The sequence below is a fragment of the Heterodontus francisci genome, chromosome 11 (assembly GCF_036365525.1).
Source record: "Heterodontus francisci isolate sHetFra1 chromosome 11, sHetFra1.hap1, whole genome shotgun sequence".
Lineage (NCBI taxonomy): Eukaryota > Metazoa > Chordata > Chondrichthyes > Heterodontiformes > Heterodontidae > Heterodontus > Heterodontus francisci.
In genome coordinates, this window is record NC_090381.1 from 62199014 (window position 1) to 62223364 (window position 24351).

Here is a 24351-nt window from a genome sequence, read left to right on the forward strand (position 1 = left end):
AACAGTGTGCTGGAACAGAGGGACCTGGGGATGCTTGCACAAAGATCTTTGAAGGTGGCAGGACATATTGAGAGAATGGTTAGTAAAGCATATGGGATGTTGGACTTCATAAATAAAGGCATTGAGTACAGAAGCAGGGAATTTATGCCAAACCTTGATAAAGCCCTGATTAGGCCCAAACTGGAGTAGTGTGTCCAGTTCTGGTCACCACACTTCAGGAAGGACATGAGGGTTCTTAAGAGGGTGCAGAGGAGATTTACCAGAATGGTTCCAGGGATGGAGGATTTTAGTTACAAGGTTAGGTTGGAAAAGCTGGGTTTGGTCTCCTTAGGTGATTTAGGGGAGAGTTAATATAAGTGTACAGTTTTTGGCAGACTTAGATAAGTTAGACAAGGAAAAACTGTTCACATTAAATGAATACAAGGACTAGGGGACACAGATTGAAAGTTTCAGGCAAAAGGTGCAGGGGAAATATGAAAAAGCAGTTTTTTTACACAGTGAGTTGTAATGACCTGAAAATTGCCGCCTACAAGGGTGGATGAAGCGGAGATAATCGATGACTTCAAGAGGAAGTTGGATGTCTACCATCTGTGGGATCAAGCCAGAGAGGGGGACTGATTTCATAGCTCCGTGGAGAGCCAGCATGGACTTGATGGGCCAAATGGCCTCCTTCGGTGCCATATGACTAAAACTCTATGAAAGTGTTATATAAAATTAAGTTGTGAAAATAATTACACCATATTAATCAAGCTATGAATCAATTACCCAGGATATAAATTAAATTACAAATTATTTCAACTTAGAGATCATAGATGCTAAAATATTGTTTGAAAGAGATGCAGTAATGATGCACAGAATATATAAGTGAATTGTATGATGATCCAAATCCAGGGAGTCCTCCAGATCTTAGAGGCCAAGGAAGGACCAAACATTATATCAGAGGTAAAGAATGCTTTGAAATTGATGTGCAGGAAAAGCTTCAGGCATAGATGAACTAACAACAGAACATCTAAAAGCTTGGTGAAACACAGTCTGGATTTAGGCCTGGAGTAGGAACAAGAGATGGAATATTTAACCAAAGAACAATCTTTGATAAATATCTAGAAGTAAACAAGAACATTTACTTATGTTTTATATATCATGAAACAGCATTCAATCGTGTTCATCACCAAAAGCTAATAGAGGGGTTGCTGCAATGTGACATTGACACAGCAAAGACATGAGATTTATCCAGTGTCTATATTGGGACCAAATAGCGAGCATCAGGCTCAAAGATGGACAATCATATGGTTCAAGTGAAGAGAGGAGCTGTATACTGACACTAAAATAATTCAATCTGTACACAGAACAAATATTTAGAGAATTAGATGTACTTCCAGGTGTAAAAAATTGGAGGGAAGAACAAAAAATTGCAGTACGCTGATGACAGGGCTACTTGTAGAATAAGAAGCCCTAAAAAAAATTGTAGATCAAGTAAAATCTAAAAGTTTAGAATATGGATTGAATACAAACACCAAAAAGACAAAAACAATGGTAGGAATACATTAGAAAAAAGAGAGTGAAGATTGAAGTGGATGGTGTCAAACTGGAACAAGTAGATAAGCTTATCTAGTTAATACAAATGATAACAGAAGATGGTAGATGCAATGCCAAAGTCAGAAGGATAGAGATAGCCAGAAGTAATTTTGTGAAGATGAAGGATGTGTTAACAAGAAAGCACAAGCTTTTAACAAGGGAAAATCTCATAAGATACTACATTCAATCCACTTTCCAGTATGCCTCAGAAACCTGGACAATAAGTAAAGATCTGTGGAAGAAAATAGAGGCCTTTGAAATGTGGATGGTAAGACTTATGCTGGCAATTCCTTACACAGACCATAAAATAAATAAACAGGTGCTTGAAATTGCAAGAGCAAAAAGAACTCTAAAAAGTGACATCCGAAAAAGAAAATGCCAGCATTTTGGCCATTCGATTAGAACTGAAAAGCTAGAGATCGCTCTTCAAGAGGGCAAGGTGGAGTCGACCTAGGCGTAGTTAGATGACAGACATCATAGAGGAGTTGCAGATGAGCTACAATGGATAGGCGAGGATTGTGCAAGATAGACGAACGTGACATATGACAGCAGATCTTCTGGGAGGAGTAGCTTCAAACAGCAGCAGTGATCATAGTAACTGGTCATCAAATGTACTAGGAAGGCATTTTAACCTTATAAGTCATTATATTTTCATAGAAACTTTCAGCTATTAGCCAGAACCCTAGGAACGATTCTACACTTCTACATATTGCAGATATTAATCCAAATGGATGACACCTCATTCAAGAATCAGAAACAACTTACGAATGCATATAAAATTATGGAAGTAAGGCGTTGTTGCATTTTATTTACAAGGTTCCGTCGGCCAACGATTGCACGCCCTTTTAAGGTGACGTACCCTACCTAATGCAAACAAACTCCAAAGACCAGCAGTTATGTTTTGTAACTTTCAAGTTTAAGAGGCAGAAATGAAGGCTTCGATCGCCTGCCTGTACATTAAAAGCGACCGGTGGCTTACATGCACGAATGGTTGGTCATTACTGAGATGTTACATACACCCAGGTTTCTTCACACACATTCCAAGCTGCTCGAATTCAGACAAATACTTCCGTAAGTTACGTTACTATTTAAAACTCCCTAAGATCCTCAGACCCTGTACACTTTATCTGAAACCTAAGCCTTCCGGGCGGTGGCAGCCCACAGGCAAGGAGCCCGGCAGCTTGAGGTGTCGTGGCCCCTCACCCCACGGCCCAAGCTGAGCTGGGCGGATACCCTCCCACCGAGTGCTGAGACAGGAGCGGCGCCACGGACCAGGCCCCGCAATCAGCAACACAGACGGTGACAAGAACTCACCCACACGCATTCGGGCTTGGAAAACAGCCGAGGCCTTGGCTCTTGGTGACTTGGTCACCGCGCTTCCGTCCAACTGCCTCACCTCCACCACCGAGAAGAAAGAAACTCACCGCCCGCAACGACTCGACCGGAAACCCCCTCGGTCTTACCCAATCAGCGCCAGAGATTCCGCCCCGGCTGCCGCGCCGGGGTTTCTGGGACTTGTAGTTCGGTGGTGTAACTGCGCGTGCGGCCGGGAACTGAGGCGGGAATAAACTACAAGCCCCAGTGTGCATCGGGCCCGAAGCATCATTCACATCCCACAAGATTGACGTTGGAACCAACGAATGAGAGGCAGCAGATGTTGGCAGGGTTCCAGGGCTGGGCTGCAGATTGAGGCTGTTTGCAGCAGCTCCAGGAACACAGTGTTTGCTGCTCACTGTACAGGACTAAGGGCTGCAGGTGTGTTTATTCAGTGCATCGTCTCATCCAGCCGTGAGTCCTCATTGAAATTACATACTTAGAAATCTCCAAAATATAGGCTTGCATTCCTCGCGAGACCTGTCTTGGGTAAAAGAAAATATCACAAGTGAGGTTTTGCCATCGTTTATAAGCGGAGAAAGCAAGTGTGGTGACCAGTTTTTGCATTTTGTTTGTTTTCAGCACCATCTATGAAAATCCGTTCCCGACCCAGCATTGGGGGCTGAATGAAATGGTAGTAGAAAGTTGCAAGTGGTGCTGAGTTGCAGCATGTAGCTGCCTGACTATTAATAAGGGTTCGATTATGTATTGAAGGTTATTGCTAACCGTGTATGTGTACACAGGCGTATGTATGTCGGCACGGCTCGGCTTTAATGCGGGTTATTTATATCAGTCCTTTAATCGTTCCGTCGCTTTGTATCTGACTTGCCCACAGGCAAGCTCCAGCTTGTTGATACTTGAATGTTACCTGCTTAATTTTCATTCACATTTCATTTTTGTGAATGAAGTGTAAAAATGAATCCGATTGCTTAGAGCTAATTAGGTAGAAAAGACGAACGAGCGAGTTGAAAATTCGTGTCTGACCGCCCGCCAGTCCCGCTGTTTTTCACTAAACAAAACCCAATGTTATAAATAAATATCAGCGAAATGTTGCAATATTTCACCGTTACCTTTTTCTGCCGATCACCAAGACAGGCAAAGTTCTCCGATGAGCATACCTCAAATCATTACCAGAAAAATGTACACTAAGTATCTACCTAATATCACTTTTATAAATCTAGTTGCAAGATGTTGTCTTTTCTCTTTCTCTCTACCTACAAGACATTGATTTTTTTTGATGCATGGCAAAATAAAGTGCCTGGAGAAATGAATTACTTTGTGCAATTGTTTGATTTCTTGCCATCTTACGAATTTTTGATGCAGGAAATTTTTTCACATAGGAGTACAGTGACATAACTGATGTATGATGTTGGGTACTGAATGCATTTACTCGTGAATGCACCTATTTAAGAGCATATTAAAAAAAAATTTTAAGTGACCCATCTCGCCTTCAAAATAATATTTTGAAATTATTGGTAAAACTGTAATTATTTTAAATATCTGAAATGAAATGCTTTCGGTGAGTCATGTTTTTTGCTCACTGCATGGTTGAGATCACGTTTTAGTAAGCCCCAAACAATGCATTAATTCCTGTTGCTCGTGCTGTTCTTGTGTACTCCCTTGCAACATGAATTTGTTTGATTTGTTTCCTCCCATTGGCTGCTTAATCGCTGAACCTTGGATTGACTCCTCCGCTCTCGCTCACAAGGTTGAGAATTTGACGTTAGAAAATAGGTGTGTCTAACATTTTGCAACATTGTATCAACCAGAAGAAAAGAATTACCATAAAATTCAGAGTGTCAGTCACACTATAGAAGTGCCATCTGTGACTTTTTTTCATACCATTTGACTAGTCAGGAACACCGTTCACACCAGTGTCCTTATTACCTGCTGTCAAATTTATCATTAATACTATGCCACACATTACAGTAATTCTACCACTGAAACTGCCTACTGTCAATATTTTCACTTTAAGAAATGAATTGATTTGAAAGAGAAATGATCAGATTTAAATCATAAATAGGTATTAGAGCTGTTCTTTGTAAAGAAAGTGGACAGTTGTTTGGGGTGTTAAAAAGAATTATGTTATCCTTAGCTTAATACTTTGATTGAAAGGGGAAAGTTATTTGGATTTGATAAAAGCAAAGTACTGCAGATGCTGGAAATCTGAAATAAAAACCGCAAGTGCTGGAAATACTCAGCAGGTCTGGCAGCATCTGTGCAGAGAGAAGCAGAGTTAAGGTTTCAGGTCTGTGACCTTTCATCTGAACTGGCAAAGGTTAGAAATGTAATCGGTTTTAAGGAAGTAAAGTGGGGGTGGGGGGCGGGGAAGAGAACAAAAGGGAAGGCGTGTGATATGACAGAGGGCCAGAGAAATTAACTGACAAGGAGTCATGGGGCTGTTCATTATTCTGTCATTAACACTCCGTCTTTCACCACACTATGAGCACACTCTCTTTGTCTTTGCCCTAGCAGTTCTGATGAAAGGTCACAGACCTGAAACATTAACTCTGCTTCTCTCTCCACAGATGCTGACAGACCTGCTGAGTATTTCTAGCACTTTTTGTTTTGTTTCAGATTTCCAGCATCTGCAGTATTTTGGTTTTATTAGAGAGGTGGAGGTGTTTAGGAAAGGAATAAAACTGCATTTTTCACAGAAATCCATATTTCTAATATTATAAGATGTGTTAATGGAATATTCAGAACGACTAAGCAACCTCCTCAATGACAATGGCCCTGTTGTGTATAATAATGGACAAGCAGATCAAGAGGCTCTGTGTGATGCAACAACACAGAAGACAGCAGCCTACTTGCTATCACTCCTATTGGTGCTGCTGCATTTGCCCTTTTTAGATCAGTTTTTAACATTCTGGCATAAACAATTAAACTGTACAGGAAATTTGGGCATAAATTTCTGAGTGCAAGATAGCCGTAGAAATTGGAGTAAATTTCAGCTTATATCTGCATAAATGCATTCCAAGCGGTAGATCTTTTTTTAGTTTTATCTGTTAAAGCGATTCTCGCTGCTGTTATTCAAAACAGCAGCAGTTACTCCACAATAATTTTCCTGGTTTAGCCTCTTTTGCATTCTCAGCAGTTGAGGGTAGGTATAGAATTAATTGAAAGTGACATTCATTCAATTTCAGTTGCCATTGCACTGCATAGGAGTGAATCCCAAGGCAGTAATTCAATCAAATGGTTCAGATGGCATAAAACAGAAGAATGAACTTCTAAAGGTTTGCTGATTTTTTTTTCTGAATTAGCTTATTGGTTGTCAATCTTTTGCCACCTATCCAGTACTTGCATTGTTGTTGCCATCCATTCTTCATTATTACTGTTTTGTGCCAGACCTTGAATATCTGGCCAATTTGAATGTAATTCAGATAATCTTTTATCTTTCATATTATGACAATATTAAAAAAAACTTCACTTATTTGGATACAGAATACCCAATCATTCGTTGTCTTTGACCTTGCGTATTTAAACTGCATCCATTTTTGGCTTTGTGTAGCAAAACATTGCAAATTTAAACAATGATCAGTTGCAAATCGAGATTCTGCTACCGTTGCTGCCGAATAATGAAATGTCTTCAGAGTTTTTTCTTTGTACACATTTGAGGAGATTGTTTTCTATCTTGTTACGAGACTATATCATGATTTCCACTTTTTTTTTCAATAGAACTGCAGTGTTGACATTCTGGTTTACAGCATTATAAGTTTTTTTTATTTGTTCATGAAATGTAGGCATCGCTGGCTAAGCCAGCATTTATTACCCATCCCTAATTGCCCTTGAGAAGGTGGTGGTAAGCTGCCTACTTGAACTGCTGCAGTCCATGTGGAGTAAGTACACCCACAATGCTGTTAGGAAGGGAGTTCCAGGATTTTTACCCAGACAGTGAAGGAACGGCGATATAATTCCAAGTCAGGATGGTGTGTGGCTTGGAGGGGAGCTTGCAGGTTGTGGTGTTCCCATGCATTTGCTGCCCTTGTCCTTCTATGTGGTAGAGGTCGCGAGTTTGGAAGGTGTTGTCTAAGGAGACTTGGTGCGTTGCTGCAGTGCATCTTGTAGATGGTACACACTGCTACCACCTGTGCATCGGTGGTGGAGGGAGTGAATGTTTGTGGATGGCATGCCTGTCAAGCGGGCTGCTTTGTGCTGGATGGTGTTGAGCTTCTTGAGTGTTGTTGCAGCTGCAGCCATCTAGGCTAGTGGAGAGTATGCCATCACACTCCTGACTTGTGCCGCAGGATTCCTAGCCTCTGACCTGCTCTTGTAGCCACAGTATTTATATGGCTACTCCAGTTCAATTTCTGATCAATGGTAACCCCCAGGATGTTGATAGTGGGGGATTCAGCAATGATAATGCCATTGACTATCAAGGGGAGATAGTTAGATTCTCTCTTGTTGGAGATGGTCATTGCCTGGTACTTGTGTGGCATGAATGTTACTTGCCACTTATCAGCCCAAGCCTGGATATTGTCCAGGTCTTGCTGCATTTCTACACAGACTAATTCAGTATCTCAGGAGTCACAAATGGTGCTGAACATTGGGTAATCATCTGCGAACATCCCCACTTCTGACCTTACGATTGAAGGAAGGTCATTGATGAAGCAGCTGAAGATGGTTGGGCCTAGGACACTACCCTGAGGGTCTCCTGCAGTGATATCCTGGAGCTGAGATGATTGACCTCCAACAATCTTCCTTTGCGCTAGGTATGATTCCAACCAACGGCGTTTTTCCCCTGATTCCCATTGATTCCAGTTTTGCTAGGGCTTCTTGATGCCATACTTGGTCAAATGCTGCCTAGATGTCAAGGGAAGTCACTCTCACCTCACCTCTTGAGTTCAGCTCTTTTGTCCATGTTTGAACCAAGGCTGTGATGAGGTCAGGAGCTGAGTGGCCCTGGCAGAACCCAAACTGAGCGTCACTGAGCAGGTTATTGCTAAGTCCACCTGCTTCAATGAGTGCGTGGAGCTCAGGGTCATTGCCTGAAAAGTGGACTGCAACACCGCACCAAACAGCACAACAAAAAAAGGAAAGAAGGTACCAGCCCTTCGTTTTGCAAGCTTGAACATCAGAACTGTGTGTCCTGGCCTGTCGGAAGACATTACACAAATCAACAATTCTCAGAAGACCGCCATCATTAACAATTAGCTCAGTAGACTCAATGTGGACATTGCAGCACTTCAGTAGACATGTCTCCCTGCGAGCGGATCTCTAAGAGAGCAAGACTACACCTTCTTCTGGCAGGGTAGGGATCCTGAAGAACCAAGACAGCATGGAGTGGGCTTCGCCATCAGAAACTCTATGCTCAGCATGATAGAGCCACCTTCAAATGGCTCGGAACACATACTGTCCATCCGACTGCTCACCGCCTCTGGTCCAGTACACCTACACAGCATCTATGCTCCAACACTCTGCTCCCCACTTGAAGCTAAAGACCAGTTCTACGAGGAACTCCATAATATCATCAGTAGCATCCCCAATACCGAACATCTGTTCCTGCTGGGGGACTTTAATGCCAGGGTTGGGGCCGACCATGACTCATGGCCCTCCTGCCTTGGGCGCTATGGCATTGGAAGGATGAATGAGAATAGACAGAGACTGCTTGAGTTGTGTACCTATCATAACCTCTGCTCACCAACTCATTCTTTCACACTAAACCCTGTCACCAGGTTTCATGGAGGCACCCAAGATCACGTCGTTGGCACCAGCTGGACCTCATTGTCACAAGGCGAGCCTCTTTAAACGGCATTCAAATCACACGCAGCTTCCACAGTGCGGACTGCGACACCGACCACTCCCTGGTGTGCAGCAAGGTTAGACTCAAAGCAAAGAAGCTGCATCACTCCAAGCAGAAGGGCCACCCGCGCATCAACACTAGCAGAATTTCTTATTCACAGCTGTTACATAAGTTTCTAAATTCACTTGTAACAGCCCTTCAAAACACTCCCACAGGGGATGCAGAGACCGAGTTGGCCCACATCAGAGACGCCATCTATGACTCAGCAATGACCACCAATGGCAAATGTGTGAAGCAAAATGCAGACTGGTTTCAATCTCACTTTGAAGAGCTGAAACCTGTCATAGCCGCTAAGCGCATTGCACTGCTGAACTACAAGAAAGCCCCCAGCGAGTTAACATCCGTAGCACTTAAAGCATCCAGAAGCACTGCACAAAGAACAGCCAGGCGCTGCACAAATGACTACTGGCAACACCTATGCAGTCATATTCAGCTGGCCTCTGACACCCGAAACATCAGAGGAATGTATGATGGCATTAAGAGAGCTTTTGGGCCAACCATCAAGAAGATCACCCCCTCAAATCTAAATCAGGGGACACAATCACTGACCAACGCAAGCAAATGGACCGCTGGGTGGAGCACTACCTAGAACTGTACTCCAGGGAAAATGTTGTCTCTGAGACCGCCCTCAATGCAGCCCAGTCTTTGCCAGTCATGGATGAGCTGGAAGTACAGCCAACAAAATCAGAACTCAGTGATGCCATTGATTCTCTAGCCAGCGGAAAAGCCACTGGGATGGACTGCATTACCCCTGAAATAATCAAGAGTGCCAAGCCTGCTATACTTTCAGCACTTTACGAACTGCTTTGCCTATGCTGGGACGAGGGAGCAGTACCACAGGACATGCGCGATGCCAATATCATCACCCTCTATAAGAACAAGGGTGACCGCAGTGACTGCGACAACTACCATGGAATCTCCCTGCTCAGCATAGCGGGGAAAGTCTTTGCTCGAGTTGTTTTAAACAGAATCCAGAAGCTGGCTGAGCGTGTCTACCCTGAGGCACAGAGTGGCTTTCGAGCAGAGAGATCCACCATTGACATGCTGTTCTCCCTTCGCCGGCTACAGGAGAAATATCATGAACAACAGATGCCCCTCCACATTGCATTCATTGATCTCACCAAAGCCTTTGACCTCGTCAGCAGACGTGGTCTCTTCAGGCTACAAGAAAAGATCGGATGTCCACCAAAGCTACGAAGTATCATCAGTTCATTCCATGACAATATGAAAGGCAAAATTCAGCATAGCGGGGCCTCATCAGACCCCTTTCCTATCCTGAGTAGTGTGAAACAGGGCTGTGTTCTCGCACCTACACTGTTTGGGATCTTCTCCCTGCTGCTCTCACACGCGTTCAAGTCTTCAGAAGAAGGAATTTTCCTCCACACAAGATCAGGTGGCAGGTTTTTCAACCTTGCCCATCTAAGAGCGAAGACCAAAGTACAGAAAGTCCTCATCAGGGAACTCCTCTTTGCTGACGATGCTGCATTAACATCTCACACTGAAGAGTGTCTGCAGAGACTCATCGACAGGATTGTGGCTGCCTGCAATGAATTTGGCCTAACCATCAACCTCAAGTTAACGAACATCATGGGACAGGACGTCAGAAATGCTCCATCCATCAATATCGAAGACCACGCTCTGGAAGTGGTTCAAGAGTTCACCTACCAAGGCTCAACTATCACCAGTAACCTGTCTCTAGATACAGAAATCAACAAGCGCATGGGAAAGGCTTCCACTGCTATGTCCAGACTGGCCAAGAGAGTGTGGGAAAATGGCACACTGACACGGAACACAAAAGTCCGAGTGTATCAAGCCTGTGTCCTCAGTACCTTTCTCTACGGCAGCGAGGCCTGGACAAAGTATGTCAGCCAAGAGCGACGTCTCAATTCATTCCATCTTCGCTGTCTCTGGAGAATTCTTGGCATCAGGTGGCAGGACCGTATCTCCAACACAGAAGTCCTCGAGGTGGCCAACATCCCCAGCATATACACCCTACTGAGCCAGCGGCGCTTGAGATGGCTTGGCCATGCGAGCCGCATGGAAGATGGCAGAATCCCCAAGGACACATTGTACAGCGAGCTCATCGCTGGTATCAGACCCACCGGCCGTCCATGTCACCGCTTTAAAGACGTTTGCAAACACGACATGAAGTCCTGTGACATTGATCACAAGTCGTGGGAGTCAGTTGCCAGTGCTGGCGGGCAGCCATAAAGGCGGGGCTAAAGTGTGGTGAGTCGAAGAGACTTAGCAGTTGGCAGGAAAAAAGATAGAAGCGCAAGGGGAGAGCCAACTGTGTAACAGCCCCGACAACCAATTTTATCTGCAGCATCTGTGGAAGATCACCCCCCTCAAATCTATCTGTGGAAGAGTTTGTCACTCTAGAATTGGCCTTCATAGCCACTCCAGGCGCTGCTTCACAAACCACTGACCACCTCCAGGCGCTTACCAATTGTCTCTCGAGACAAGGAGGCCAAAGAAGAAGAAGTGCCACTTGATGACACTGTTGACACTTTCCATCAAATTACTGATGATTGAGAGTAGACTGATGGGGCGGTAATTGGCCGGGTTGCATTTGTCCTGCTTTTTGTATATCTGTGCAATTTTCCACATTACTGGGTAGATGCCAGTGTTGTAGTTATACTGGAATAGCTTGGCTAGGGGCACAGCAAGTTCTGGAGCACAGGTCTTCAGTACTATTGCCGGTATGTTGTCAGGGCCCATCGCCTTTGCAGTATCCAGTGACTTCAGTCATTTCTTGATATCATGCAGAGTGAATCGAATTGGCTGAAGACTGGCATCTGATGCTGGGGACCAGGAGAAGGCTGAGATAGATCATCCACTCGGCACTTCTGACTGAAGATGGTTGCAAATGCTTCAGCCTTGTCTTTTGCACTGATGTGCCGGGCTCCCCCATCATTGAGGATGGGGATATTTGTGGAGCCACCTCCTCTAGTTAGTTGTTTAATTGTCCACCACCACAACTGAATGTGGCAGTACTGCAGAGCTTAGATCTGATCTGTTGGTTGTGGGATCACTTAACTCTGTCTATCGCGTGCTGCGTATGCTGTTCGGTATGCAAGTAGTCCTGGGTTGTAGCTTCACCAGGTTGACACCTCTTTTTGAGGTACTCTTTGAACCAGAGTTGATGCCCCTGGCTTGATGGTAATGATCGAGTGGGGGATATGCCGGGCTATGACGTTACAGATTGTGGTGGAGTACAATTCCGCTACTACTGATGGCCCACAACGCCTCATGGATGCCCAGTTTTGCATTGCTATATCTGTTCAAAATCTATCCCATTTAGTATGGTGGTAATGCCGCACAACACGATGGAGAGTATCCTCAATGTGAAGATGGGACTTTGTCCCCACAAAAACTCTGTGGTGGTCACTCCTACCAATACCGTCATGGACAGATGCATCTGCGACAGGCAGATAAGTGAGGACAAGTCAAGTATGTTTTTCCCTCTTGGTTCCCTCGCCACCTGCCACAGACCCAGTTTTGTAGCTATGTCCTTTAGGATTCAGCCAGCTCAGTCAGTAATGGTGCTCTCGAGCCACTTTTGGTGATGGGCATAGAAGTCCCCAACCCAGAGTACATTCTGTGCCATTGCCACCCTCTGTGCATCCTCCAAGTGGTGGTCAACATGGAAGTGCACTGATTCATCAGCTGAGGGACAGCGGTAGGTGGTAATCAGCAGGAGGTTTCCTTGCCCATGTTTGACCTGATGCCAAGAGACTTCATGGGGTCCGGAGTTGATGTTGAGCACTCCCAGGGAAACTCCCTCTCAACTGCATACCAATGTGCTACCACCTCTGCTGGGTCTGTCCTACCGGTGGGACCTGGGGATGGTAATGGCATTGTCTGGGACATTGTCTGTAAGGTATGATTTGGTGAGTATGACTATATCAAGCTATTGCTTGACTAGTCTGTGAGACAGCTGTTCCAACCTTGGCACAAGCCCTCAGATGTTGGTAAGGAGGACTTTGCAGGGTCGACAGGGCTGGGTTTGCCATTGTCATTTCCGGTGCCTAGGTTGATGCCAGGTATTCTGTCCAGTTTCATTCCTTATTGATTTTATAGTGATTTGATACAACTAATGAGCTGATGGGCTAGACTTTGCTGCAAAAATAACTGTGGCTCATAGCATGCACTGTTATTAAAGCGTAAAGTGCACAGCAACATCTGAGAACTGCACATGCACAGTTAAACGTGGAAATCAGGAAGTTGCTGTCCGAATTGTCCTGCTCCTCCTCAAGTTTCGCTGTACCAGTATCTCGCAGAAATTTGGTGTTGAACTCGTGGAGCAACATAAGTTGCTGTACTTTTGTGATATATTGCAGTAAACCCGTCAGAAAAAGATAGGACTTTTCCATTCCACTGCAAGTACTTTTTTAATTTTTAAAAATCTTTTTCTCAATTTTATTTTTCTGTCTCTTTATTTTGCTTTCTGTACCAGATTTGACATTGAAATCCACGATTTCAACTTAATACTTCCTGGTTCTGATCCTGCTCTGTAATTCAATAATTCAACAGTAATTCAATCTGGTTTGTTAAAGAAATACATAGTTGCTTATCCTGTTCACACAGTTCTCCGATGCCCTGTCGAGAACATTATGCCATTCGGCTTTCTAATACAGTAAATTGCAGTGCAAAAACCCATAGTTTGTGTGGAAGTGTCATGAAAGGCTGGCACCGTTCATTTGCCACTGACCGCAAAATCTGGTCTAATGGCTAGTTGTAAGTAAATTACAAAATAATATCAGTGACCCAGATGTTTGTTTTTTTCATTTTTTTTTTGCTCAATTGTTGGATGTAATTTGTAATGGGTCTTAAGCCAGTGACTGAATTGGAATCGTAGACTTTACAGAATAAAATATCAGAACACATGGCCTGTTGTCCCATTGGACCTTTGCTGGTGCTAGTTTTCCAATGAAAGCTATTTACTTTAATCCTATTTCCATACATGTTCAGAATGTCATTTTATATTTTAAATTGTTCTAGTCTATACCTCGAGCCAAGTTGTGCTAAGGCAATTCATGTTCTAGTAATTCTTGTGTGAAATGAATTCTTTTAAATTCCTTTCATTTTTCTATTGACAATTCCAATTCCATGCCCTCTTTTTTGTGATTATTCAGTCGGTATAAACAATTATTTACTATTCACCTTTTCATAATTTTTAAAGCCTTCAGTAAATCCTTTTCCAGTGACAAACACCTTTCTTCCTAATTATAACCTGTTATTCCTACCATCATTATACCAAATCATAATTGTGTCCTTTCCATGACTGAATACTCCTCCTATAATAGGATACCCAGAACTTTGTCCAGCTGTGCCCTAACCAGCACATTGCAAGCAGACAATTTGGAGAATTTCTATTGTTATAAATTCAAGGAATAATCTTAATTCTCACAAGCTATTACTTATTTCTAAATATGATATTATTGAAAAAAAATTAATTCAAGTACTACAGCATTGGCAAAATATGTATTTGGTTGAACAGTAACCAATTTCAGGCCAGTGCACTGTGGCACCATGTTGGCTCTTGATTTCACTGTGCCACAGTGTAGTGGGATTTGCCTCTGCAACACCATGTGTGAAAACTTCAAGTTTTTACCATACAATCAACTAGGTGAGCAGCTATAGCCAAAATTTTATTTTTAAATAATGTCTTATTTGTTCAGATAAATTGTAGGTCAAGTGAGGAGATTTAGTTTCTTGCAGTGCTGGAGCACTTGTTTTCCTCACCATATTTGCAATTGGGGATAGAATGAATATATTCAATCAACAGCATAGTGCATGGGATGTGTTAGTGGCATAGGAGGGGATTTGTGAATCATAGCCCAGTGTCATGGAGTCATTTATAGCATAAAAGGAGGCCATTCGGCCCATTGAGTCTATGCTGGCTCTCCATGGGGCAATCCAGTCAGTCCCACTTCCCTGCTCGATTCCCCATAGCCCTGCAAGTTTATTTTAATTGCTCATCCAATTTCCTTTTGAAATCATTGTCTCCAATTCCACTACTCTCGTGGGCAGTGAATTTCAGGTCATTACCACCCGCTGCGTTAAAAAAAGTTCTTCCATCTGTTCTCCTTGCCTCTCTTGCCCAACACCTTCAATCTGAGTCCGTTAGTTCTTGTAGCATCAGTCAATGTCATATCTATAACTTCACAAATCTATGGACATTAGAACAAAATATCAAAACCCCAAGAGGTATATCTCTAACCCTTAGAGATGAACTCAATATTTAGGTGCATAATCTGCTTGCATTTGAGCCTAAATGGATTGAGCAGAAATTGATATCCAAGATAACCTTTCTTGGCCATTGAATCTAACAGGCAACTAATTCAAACACTCACACTTTAATATAGAATTTGGGTGATATGTTGGTTTTAATTCTATCCTGTGTGCAATGTAAAATTGCACAGAAGATATATTTTTTAACATTGTGATACTAGCAAAAGCCTTATCTTTTCGAAGTGTAAAAATCAGAAATTTGTCCCAAATATAGTGGCATCATCTTATTTTGATGTTTGTTTCTGGCTCTGAGCGTCTTATTAATCACATCTCACTCTGAATTAATTTTATCCCCTCCCCAATCCTGTGATGAACATAATTCCCTCAAATGGTATTTTCTAATAATATAAAGATATAAGCTGTTTCACAACAATAATAAGTAAAAAATTAGTTTTTCAAAGAACAGTATGATTTGACATACCAACAAATATGCCAAGTTAGTACAAAACAGTGGATACATAATTCTGGTTAGAGATGATTTAGTTGTGCATTCCCCCCCAAATCTACCATCTAATTACCTCAATTAGACTGCTAGATAGCATTTATCAAGTTCAGGGGACAACTCTAATGGCTACAAAGCTATCAACATAAATAGCTTTCTTTCTGATGAAGATATTTTGATTGACTGACTTCTGCTGCTTTCCACAGCATCCTGATCTTTTGTGCAATTACTTGGAGGTGCCATGTTTAAGTGCTTGGCAAAAGAGAAGTTCCACAATTACTGTCACGATATCTTTAAGTATCTGAAATCATGGCATTACTGTGAAATTTATTAGAAAGATATATATCATTGTTGCAGCCTCATATGTTCAATAAATAAATACCAATAGATTTACCACAGTTAGGAGGGTTGTGGGGGTGGGAGCTAATACAGGTAATTGGCTCAATCATGATTTAAAGATAATGGAACAGCCATCATTATGAAAGATAACTGAACTGAAGTATTTAAAAAAGATGCAAGGGAGGCTGCTATTTTCTACATGTTTTGCAGATGGGCTAATTTCTTGTTAATGCTTTTTCGGAAGCTGTACTTCCCTGTTTTCAAATTATACCATTTTACCACAGAACTTTAGATACTGGTTTCTGAAATATTGTTGTAGATTAGAACGTGTAGCAGTACTTTTCCACTGTGTTGCAGGTATCAGTGAATACTAACGGTATAGGTTTAATTCTGAGTTAATGCACTGAAACTAAATGACCGCTTTGATAGATGGTCTCGGCTTATTCAGTACTAACAACAACTTATATTTATACTGTTACGACGCGGCGGGAGCAACGCACTGTCAGTTCAGTCTCGTCACTCCACAGGTTGCAGTATATTATTAAAGATTTCCCACTCAACTGGAAAACAGCCACATTAAATACTCTAGTAACCGCCAAAAGAAAACAGACCAAACCAGGTATCTTTAGACAACAACAAATTAACTATTCATTAAAACTAAATCTTAAACAGTATTAAGATAAACCTATGTCTAAAGACCTTATAATTTCTTATTTTAATCTAACTCTCCCATTCACACACACACACGCTCAAAAATAAGTCGTTAACCTGTTTTAAAAGTGGTGTTTTTAAAATTAGCTGTTTCTTAAGAATAAATAAATAAGTCTTTGTGGGTTATGTTCCTGATGGATGAGAAAATAATCGAAGGCTACTCGAAGTCTCCATGTGGGTTTGAGGAAATTGTCTGTTCTTAATAGGCATTCAAAACACTTCGTCTGCAACAGCATCAAACACCGGCAAATTCCAGAAAATACAATCAATCAAGAGAGTTTCAATCTTGAAGCAAATACTTCCTGGTGTGGAAGTAAAAAGAAAGGAGTTTTACTACTCTCAGCACTATAAATGGTCTCTTAAAAGAAAGGGCTTTTTGTTTTCTTCAGGCAATTAACTCAGCCGGTAGCTTCTTGTAGAATTTCTGCTGAGAGAGAATGGACAGTTCTTTTCTCTTCAGTATGCTTTGCTGGTGAGTCTCTCCAAACAAAACTGGTTCAGACCAGTTTTTGCCAGTTTTACACTGTTAAGTGGAAACATTATACCATGTGACCTCCTGCTGTTCCCTGGGTAACAAAATGCAGCTGTGGCTCACTGTTCTCAGAAATCTACCTTCTCTCCCTGTCTTAAAGGTGCACTTTTTCTTTAACAGAGTCTTGAAGGCACACTGTTTTCATCCGAGGAGGAAAATAATATAAGTCCGTGACAATACAACAACATTAATGTCTTTGTTAGAATATCGTGTCACGTTTGTAGTTTTGTGGAGGCAATATAGAATCCATTGCATGTCTTGATCCGCGCTATAACTGGGGTAGATTTGCATTGGAAGGTAAATTACATGTATAGGTCACATTTCATTTGCCATGTACTCCGAGTTTTGATTTCTTCTCAAACTTGCAGCATCAGTATACCTCGGGGCTGAATTTTATGAGCCCTCCGCATCAGGAGTTGTAGTGGGGGGGCCCAGAAAAACCTTCAGGGAAAGACCCGCCATGACCTCCGACGCCGAGAAGAGCCTGCCCCATTTTACTGGGGGTGGTGAAGGCGGGGCCTTCATTTTAATATTAAAATTAAGTTTAAAGGATGCAAATTTACTTAACTTGTTCTGGCGGCCGCCCCACGCCAATATTTTGGCCACCGGCCATAACCCACGTGTTTTTGGCGCTCCGTTGGGAGTTCTGAGGCATGACGTTGGTGGGAAGGGGGGAGCAGCGAGATGATTGGGGTTGGGGGGAGCGGGGAAAACACTTTGTATTGGCTGAGGGGATGGTGGGAAGGGGTTGAAGGGCAAATGTTATGAGGTTGGGCAGGGTGGTAGGTTCGGGTTGGGAATAAAGTTCATTTTGGTGTTATAGGCCCAAAAACAAACATGGGTGTGGGGAAGGGCCTCCAGCATTTATTTAAATTTTTAAAAACCACAATATAATTTGTAAAAATTAATATTTCTTCTCAGGGCTTGAAATCCTTTAAAAATGGCACCGATGCCTGTGCGGTGGCACTGGACGCCGTTGATGGGGACGGAGCGAATAAAGTTGGGAACTTTATTTCCAACCCGAACCTACCACCCTGCCCAACCTCATAACATTTGCCCTTCAACCCCTTCCCTCTCGATCATCGGGCGGCGCTCCGCCCCCTCCATTTAAACGAGCCCTCGCACAAAATATCACGGGGGCTCAGCAACAGCGCATCTGCGCCTGAAGACTGCCGACATCAGATTTGCGGCACATAAATTTCAGCCCCTAGTATGTACTTGGAGTATAAAAGTTGCAAAAATTCAGGCTTGAACCTGTGATTGGACACAGTAGGTTAAATTCTACTGTTCCCCTCCAAGCACACTTCTAACACTGGACTTGGGCTTATGTAAATAACATTCTTTTATCTTAATACCCAACTTTTGCTTATTACTTAAGTCATAACACTTTTGGCACATGAGTGTGTAATCAACAGTGTATATCCTTTTAATGAGCCAAGAATGCACATATAATGAATGCAAATCTTATGTGCAGCCATAATATTGCTGTGCACTTTGTATAAGCCAGTGTGACTGAAGAATTTGGACTATCTGTAGCTATTGTTTAATGATCCACAATACTGACGAGAAGCTAAAAAATATTATTGGCTTTATTTGATCCTGGAATTAAATTGCCCTATTTTTGCCATCTTCTGAAGTCTAGCTGAGTGTTACTAACTAATGTAATTGCAATTAGCTTGTGAAATGAGTTCACAATGATGTCTTGCACAGAAAAGCAAGGATATATGGCTAGCATTTAATGTAATGTGGCTCGAACTGGAGACAGCTCACATTCATCCACCAAATTGACTCTGGAGGATTAGTGAAAGCAATAGTTATACATAATGAGATAAGGGAAACACATCACAGCCAATGATGTACTTTTTATCGCGTAGTCACTATTCTAGCATAAGCAAGCATGGCAGCCAATTTGCACATTGCAAAGTTCCACAAACAGCAATGAGGTAAATGACCAGATAATGTTTTTCGCTGTGTTGGTTGAGTGATAAATAAAACAAGAAAAATTCATCCATCCGCACAACATGGATTTCAATTTTTTTGTCTCCATATATTGTGTTGAAACAACAACTTGCATTCATACAGCACCCTACTCCTGAGGGAGGAGAAACTGATGGCTGGTAGTAAAAGACAGACAAGATGGCCAAAAGTGTGCACTTAAGGGGGCTTTTAAAGGTGGGGAGGGAGGTACCAAGGTTTAGGGGAAAATTCCACAGAATAGAGTCAGGTTTGCTGAACTGATGACTGAATGGGATGCTCATCAGGCCTGAAACAGGCCTAGGAGGTAAAGCTGGAGGAGGTTGTAAAGTTAGAGTAAGGTGAAGCGAGTAGAGTAAGTGAGTGTAACTTTCCTGCTACTTTCAAGATTCAGTTTAATCCAACAAGGGTGAATTGGCCTTGACTACGATAAACCACTATGGGTACAGTATATGTTGGCTATAAGTGTAGCAGATTTATTAAGTAGTTTATATTCAGTGCATGGGAAAGGCTTCCACTGCTATGTCCGGACTGGCCAAGAGAGTGTGGGAAAATGGCACACTGACACGGAACACAAAAGTCCGAGTGTATCAGGCCTGTGTCCTCAGTATCTTGCTCTATGGCAGCGAGGCCTGGACAACGTATGTCAGCCAAGAGCGACGTCTCAATTCATTCCATCTTCGCTGCCTCCGGAGAATACTTGGAGATACGGTCCTGCCACCTGATGCCAACACAGAAGTCCTCGAGGCGGCCAACATCCCCAGCTTATACACACGACTGAGTCAGCGGCGCTTGAGATGGCTTGGCCATGTGAGCCGCATGGAAGATGGCAGGATCCCCAAAGATACATGGTATCAGACCCACCGGCTGTCCATGTCTCCGCTTTAAAGACGTCTGCAAACGCAACATGAAGTCCTGTGACATTGATCACAAGTCGTGGGAGTCAGTTGCCAGCGATCGCCAGAGCTGGCGGGCAGCCATAAAGGCGGGGCTAAAGTGTGGCAAGACGAAGAGACTTAGCAGTTGGCAGGAAAAAAGACAGAAGCGCAAGGGGAGAGCCAACTGTGTAACAGCCCCGACAATCAAATTTTTTTGCAGCATCTGTGGAAGAGTCTGTCACTCTAGAATTGGCCTTTATAGCCACTCCAGGCGCTGCTCCACAAACCACTGACCACCTCCAGGTGCTTACCCATTGTCTCTCGAGACGAGGAGGCCAAAGAAGAAGAAGATTCAGTGCAAAGAGGTAATACTTAACAAAGGCAATAGTCACAGTCTGTTCCTCAGAACCTCGTCAGTAGCCCTCCAAGTGACTGTGATGCACTGTCTCTTTCTCTTGCTGTGTTCTGTTGACTGAAGATTTTTTTCTTCCTTTGGATTTTTCATGCTGCTTCTCATGTTCAATAGCTGTTCTTTTATACCCTTTTTGGCCTTCATACCACCTTGTAGTTTGCCCGATGGTTGGTCCAGGCCCTGTGATGTCAGTTACTACCCTACTCTAATTGGGGCTTAATCAATAATTGAGATAAAAACCTATGAAGAGTTCTATTCATTACAGTTGTTATCTCCTTGGACAGTATGAATTTGCACAAAAATTGATTCATTTTTAGCCAAATTATTGAATGTTATCAGGGTCACAATACTTTTTCTGCTGACTTTGTGTTACAGTGACTTCCAAAATCCTACTGACACTGAACTGTCTTACAAGCTTAAGACTTAGTTTTTAAACTTAATATTTTTAAATTAAAGCCCATTCTTTTGAGCATGATTCTTAATTCATTAATTACAAGTCAGTCAAGGTCCATTGCTTTGTAATCATTGTTTCTGGACGGATTACTACTTAATACATTAATTTGATTGATACGGTAGCTGATAAAAAGCACAAAAGTTACATCTTTGGTCACATGTTAGTATTAAGATGTCTTTCTTGACCTTGTTAGTTATTACAGAGGATGCAGTGCGAAAATGGTCAGGTTAAGATAAAATCTAGCTACCCAAACCTACTTACAACTAGGGATTTGTAAACCAGAACAAAGGTTTGGAATTTTGTGTTTAGAGGGATGGATAGCATTGTAACATTGCACCCTTATACCACAAAAGTGCAGAAGGAAACTAAAATTAATAATTTTTTTGATAGAGTAATCTGTTATTGATAAACAGGATGTTTGACTTCAAGATTTAGCATTTATGTGTCGGGGAGGGCGATGTGAAAAGGAGACAGAAAACAACTGCATCTAGAACCAGAACCAAGATGATGAGCAGTATTAATGCTATTGAACACAAACAGTCCTATGAATTGAATGCTACATCCATACTGCAGAGATTTTCAAGATGCTAGCTGGTTGTGGTTGGAAAATGAACAATCCAAGGAGGGTATTAAAGTTTTAAGTTAGACTAAGAGTTTCTAACATGGTTACAGGAGATGGAAGTCATGCAAGTATCCAATCAAATTCTGATACATATCCCCTGCAAAATTGCTCCCTCATTTTTGTATCTCCGTAACAACACTTCAGATTAATTTATTGTGTGTGAAGCGCTTTGAGATATTCTTGAGACCTGCAATATACAAATGCAAGTTTTTTTCCCCCTCTCTGCCATTCCCCAGTATCTCCTCTTGAGAAGGGGAGTAGGTAAGAATTGCAGGGGTCTGTGGCCATCTTGGTTTCCCTCATTGTCCTGTTCACCTAAGGTTAAGTAACTCCTCTCCCCCGCCTGCTGTACCTTTGGTTGCTATCTCAATTGTAAGGAATGCAATATTCTGACATTTCCTTATCTGTAAGGAAGATTATTTTGAAATGTTACATTCATTGTATTATTTAAATTATGTAGGCCATATTACATTTCTTCTTACGTTCTTGCAGTCATAATGTTTCCTGAGTATCTTGCAGTACTAATTTACAATTTCTCTTCCCATAGGCTTGAAAATTAGCTGAAAAAATGACATCTTTGCTGGGATTCCTGATGCTGTTAATTGTGAAATGTGTAGCAGTCGATGCAGGCATCCAGGATGGCATCACTGCTGACTTCTCTGTGAAGCTTTACCATCATTTGCGGTCGATGGAGAAAGATGGCAATATTTTTTACTCCCCCTTCAGTATTGCTAATGCTTTAGGAATGGTTGAGCTTGGTGCTGGCGGAACAACACTTGAGCAAATTCAACATGTTATGGGCCACAACTACATGCAAAACGGTAAATACTGTCCCATTTTTATGTAGAATTGATTTTGCTTAGTGAGTCTGTAATATATACTTTAAGGTGAATAGGATGGGAATAGAGGGATACGGTCCCCGGAGGTGCAGAAGGTTTTAGTTTAGGCAGGCATCAAGATCGGCGCAGGCTTGGAGGGCCGAATTGCATGTTGCTGTGCTGTACTTTGTTCTTTGTGAACTATATGTGCATGTTTCCAGTTGGTTAAGTAAAAATGCCCATCAATCATTAGTTCACCTTGACTTGGTCATCTCAAAGCATCCAATGCCTGCTTTTTGGAAAGTGTCCCTTAGGATGGAATGCCTGCCTCTTGATCTTCATTTGGATAAAGTTCTCATCAGCTAATCAGTAGATCTTGAACCTTCCAGAGAAGGCAAATCTTAGTTACCGATAGTGTATTATTATAGGAGCCAGCGACATTGCTCTAACAAGGGCTGCTTGTGTAGATATTTTATGTTGTCTGGAGAATTTCTATAGTACTTTGGTATCTTGTTATTTGTACGAGGTTAGACTACATGCCATATTTAATTTTCATTATTCCTGCAATGATGACAGCCTCCCCATATAACATTTGTTTGCAGCTTACTCCTCAATTCTTTGCCTTAGTACTGTTGTTTCTTTAGTTGCTATATTACTCTTGTTAGACCAGATGTTTCAGTGCTACCTCTGCTGAAACTAAGCAGGTGTTTTTGGAAAAGGTCTTCAAGCCTGTCAGTGGGTGATTTCTCTCTGCCCCTGCCCCATGATGCAAATTCCTATTTATATGCAGAGAGTGAAGTTCTCTCCATCAGAAAGATCTTGCATATAAGCAGTTTTCCCACATTGCAGAGCAGTATTATGGAGTATATATTTTTTTCAATGCTGAATTATTTTCTGTTCAGGTGAGGAATTTGTCTTTTTGTGGGACCTCTCTCAGTCCATGAAGGCAGACCGCCAGCAGTATGTAATGAAGCTTGCCAACTCGTTGTTTGTGCAGAAAGGATTTCAACTAAGTGACAAGTTCCTTCAAATGCTGAAAAAATATTTTAGTGCCAGTGTTGAAAGTATTGACTTCAGCAAACCTTCTTCAGTGGCTGATCGTATTAATGAGTGGGTGCAGAATCAAACCAATAGTAAGTATTGTCAATTTGTGAAATGCTGTTAATAGAGGCATCTGTAGGTTTAAACTGTAGCATTGCACAGAATCAGAATTATACAAAAGGAGCCTATTCAGCCCATCATATTTGCACTGGCTCTCTCAACAAGCTATCTACTTAGTCCCTTTCGGCTGCCGTTCCAGGCTTGACTCCCTCTTAGATAAACCTATAGATTCCGTCTGTGCCTCTCTTGGCAAACTCAGAAGAGTCCATTGAAGCACTCGGCGCTACCTCATTAGAAGCAGCAACCCCAACTGCCCCATCCTGCGCTCTGATTGAACTTGCTGTCCAATCTTAACAGTCGCTTTCCCATCCACTTACCACTCCCACTGCTAGTCCTGTGGACTGCCAGCGAATCAACTTTCACCACCCTCTCCTCAACTTGTCTGTCCACTTGTGAACAAGGTTCTTGCCACTCATTAACTTACTGTGGATGATTACATCGATATTGTGGCCTTGACAGAAACCTGCTTGAAGGGTGATGTCACCTGCTCCTAAGTGAAGCTTCCTTGCCTGGCTATACTTTCCATCACTACCTTCCAAGACTGTTGCATTAGTGGTGTGGCTCTTATCACCAAATCACCCCTTGGTTTCTCCGCTTACTACTGTGGCACTTTCTCCCCCTTTTGAGCATCTCACCTTGTTCTACACTTCTCACTTCTCATTTAAAATCCTCATTCTCTACCACAAACCCAAGCACCATAAAAAAATTTTCAGAGATATCTTGACTGCTACCCTCCCTCAGCCTCTGCACCGTGCGACTTCTCATCCTTAGTGATTTCGACTTCCATCTCAACTCAGCATGCTCTGTCTCCTTTGAGTTCACTGCCTTCTTATCCTCCCTTGATTTCTCCCTCCATTTAAACTCCACAACCCATATTCACGACGAGCCCCTTGACTTTGTCATCTTGTGTGATCTTGCTTGTCCCAGCATATCAATCACAGTTAAGGCCATCCCTGATC

General features: G+C 42.4%; 2 protein-coding genes across 4 annotated transcripts in view; one reads left to right on the top strand and one right to left on the bottom strand.

The window, feature by feature from the left end:
- The window catches only part of pdcd10a (programmed cell death 10a), a 43184-nt gene extending 40144 nt beyond the window's left edge, over positions 1–3040 (bottom strand). Inside the window, exon 1 of the mRNA XM_068042188.1 lies at positions 2890–3040. The gene's annotated coding sequence lies outside the window, so the exon portion shown is untranslated. The remainder of the gene's footprint in view (positions 1–2889) is intronic.
- Positions 3041–3195: 155 nt separating this feature from the next.
- Positions 3196–24351, top strand: part of serpini1 (serpin peptidase inhibitor, clade I (neuroserpin), member 1) — a 48835-nt gene continuing 27679 nt past the window's right edge. The window contains exons 1-3 of one of the 3 annotated variants that reach the window (XM_068042186.1): positions 3196–3330; positions 21961–22234; positions 23134–23364. In XM_068042186.1, the coding sequence (XP_067898287.1) occupies positions 21982–22234; positions 23134–23364 (484 nt within the window). In that variant the 5' untranslated portion in view covers positions 3196–3330; positions 21961–21981. Of the gene's footprint in view, positions 3364–3389; positions 3458–21960; positions 22235–23133; positions 23365–24351 lie in introns of those variants that run through there. The other 2 variants (XM_068042185.1, XM_068042187.1) reach the window with 2 other exon arrangements.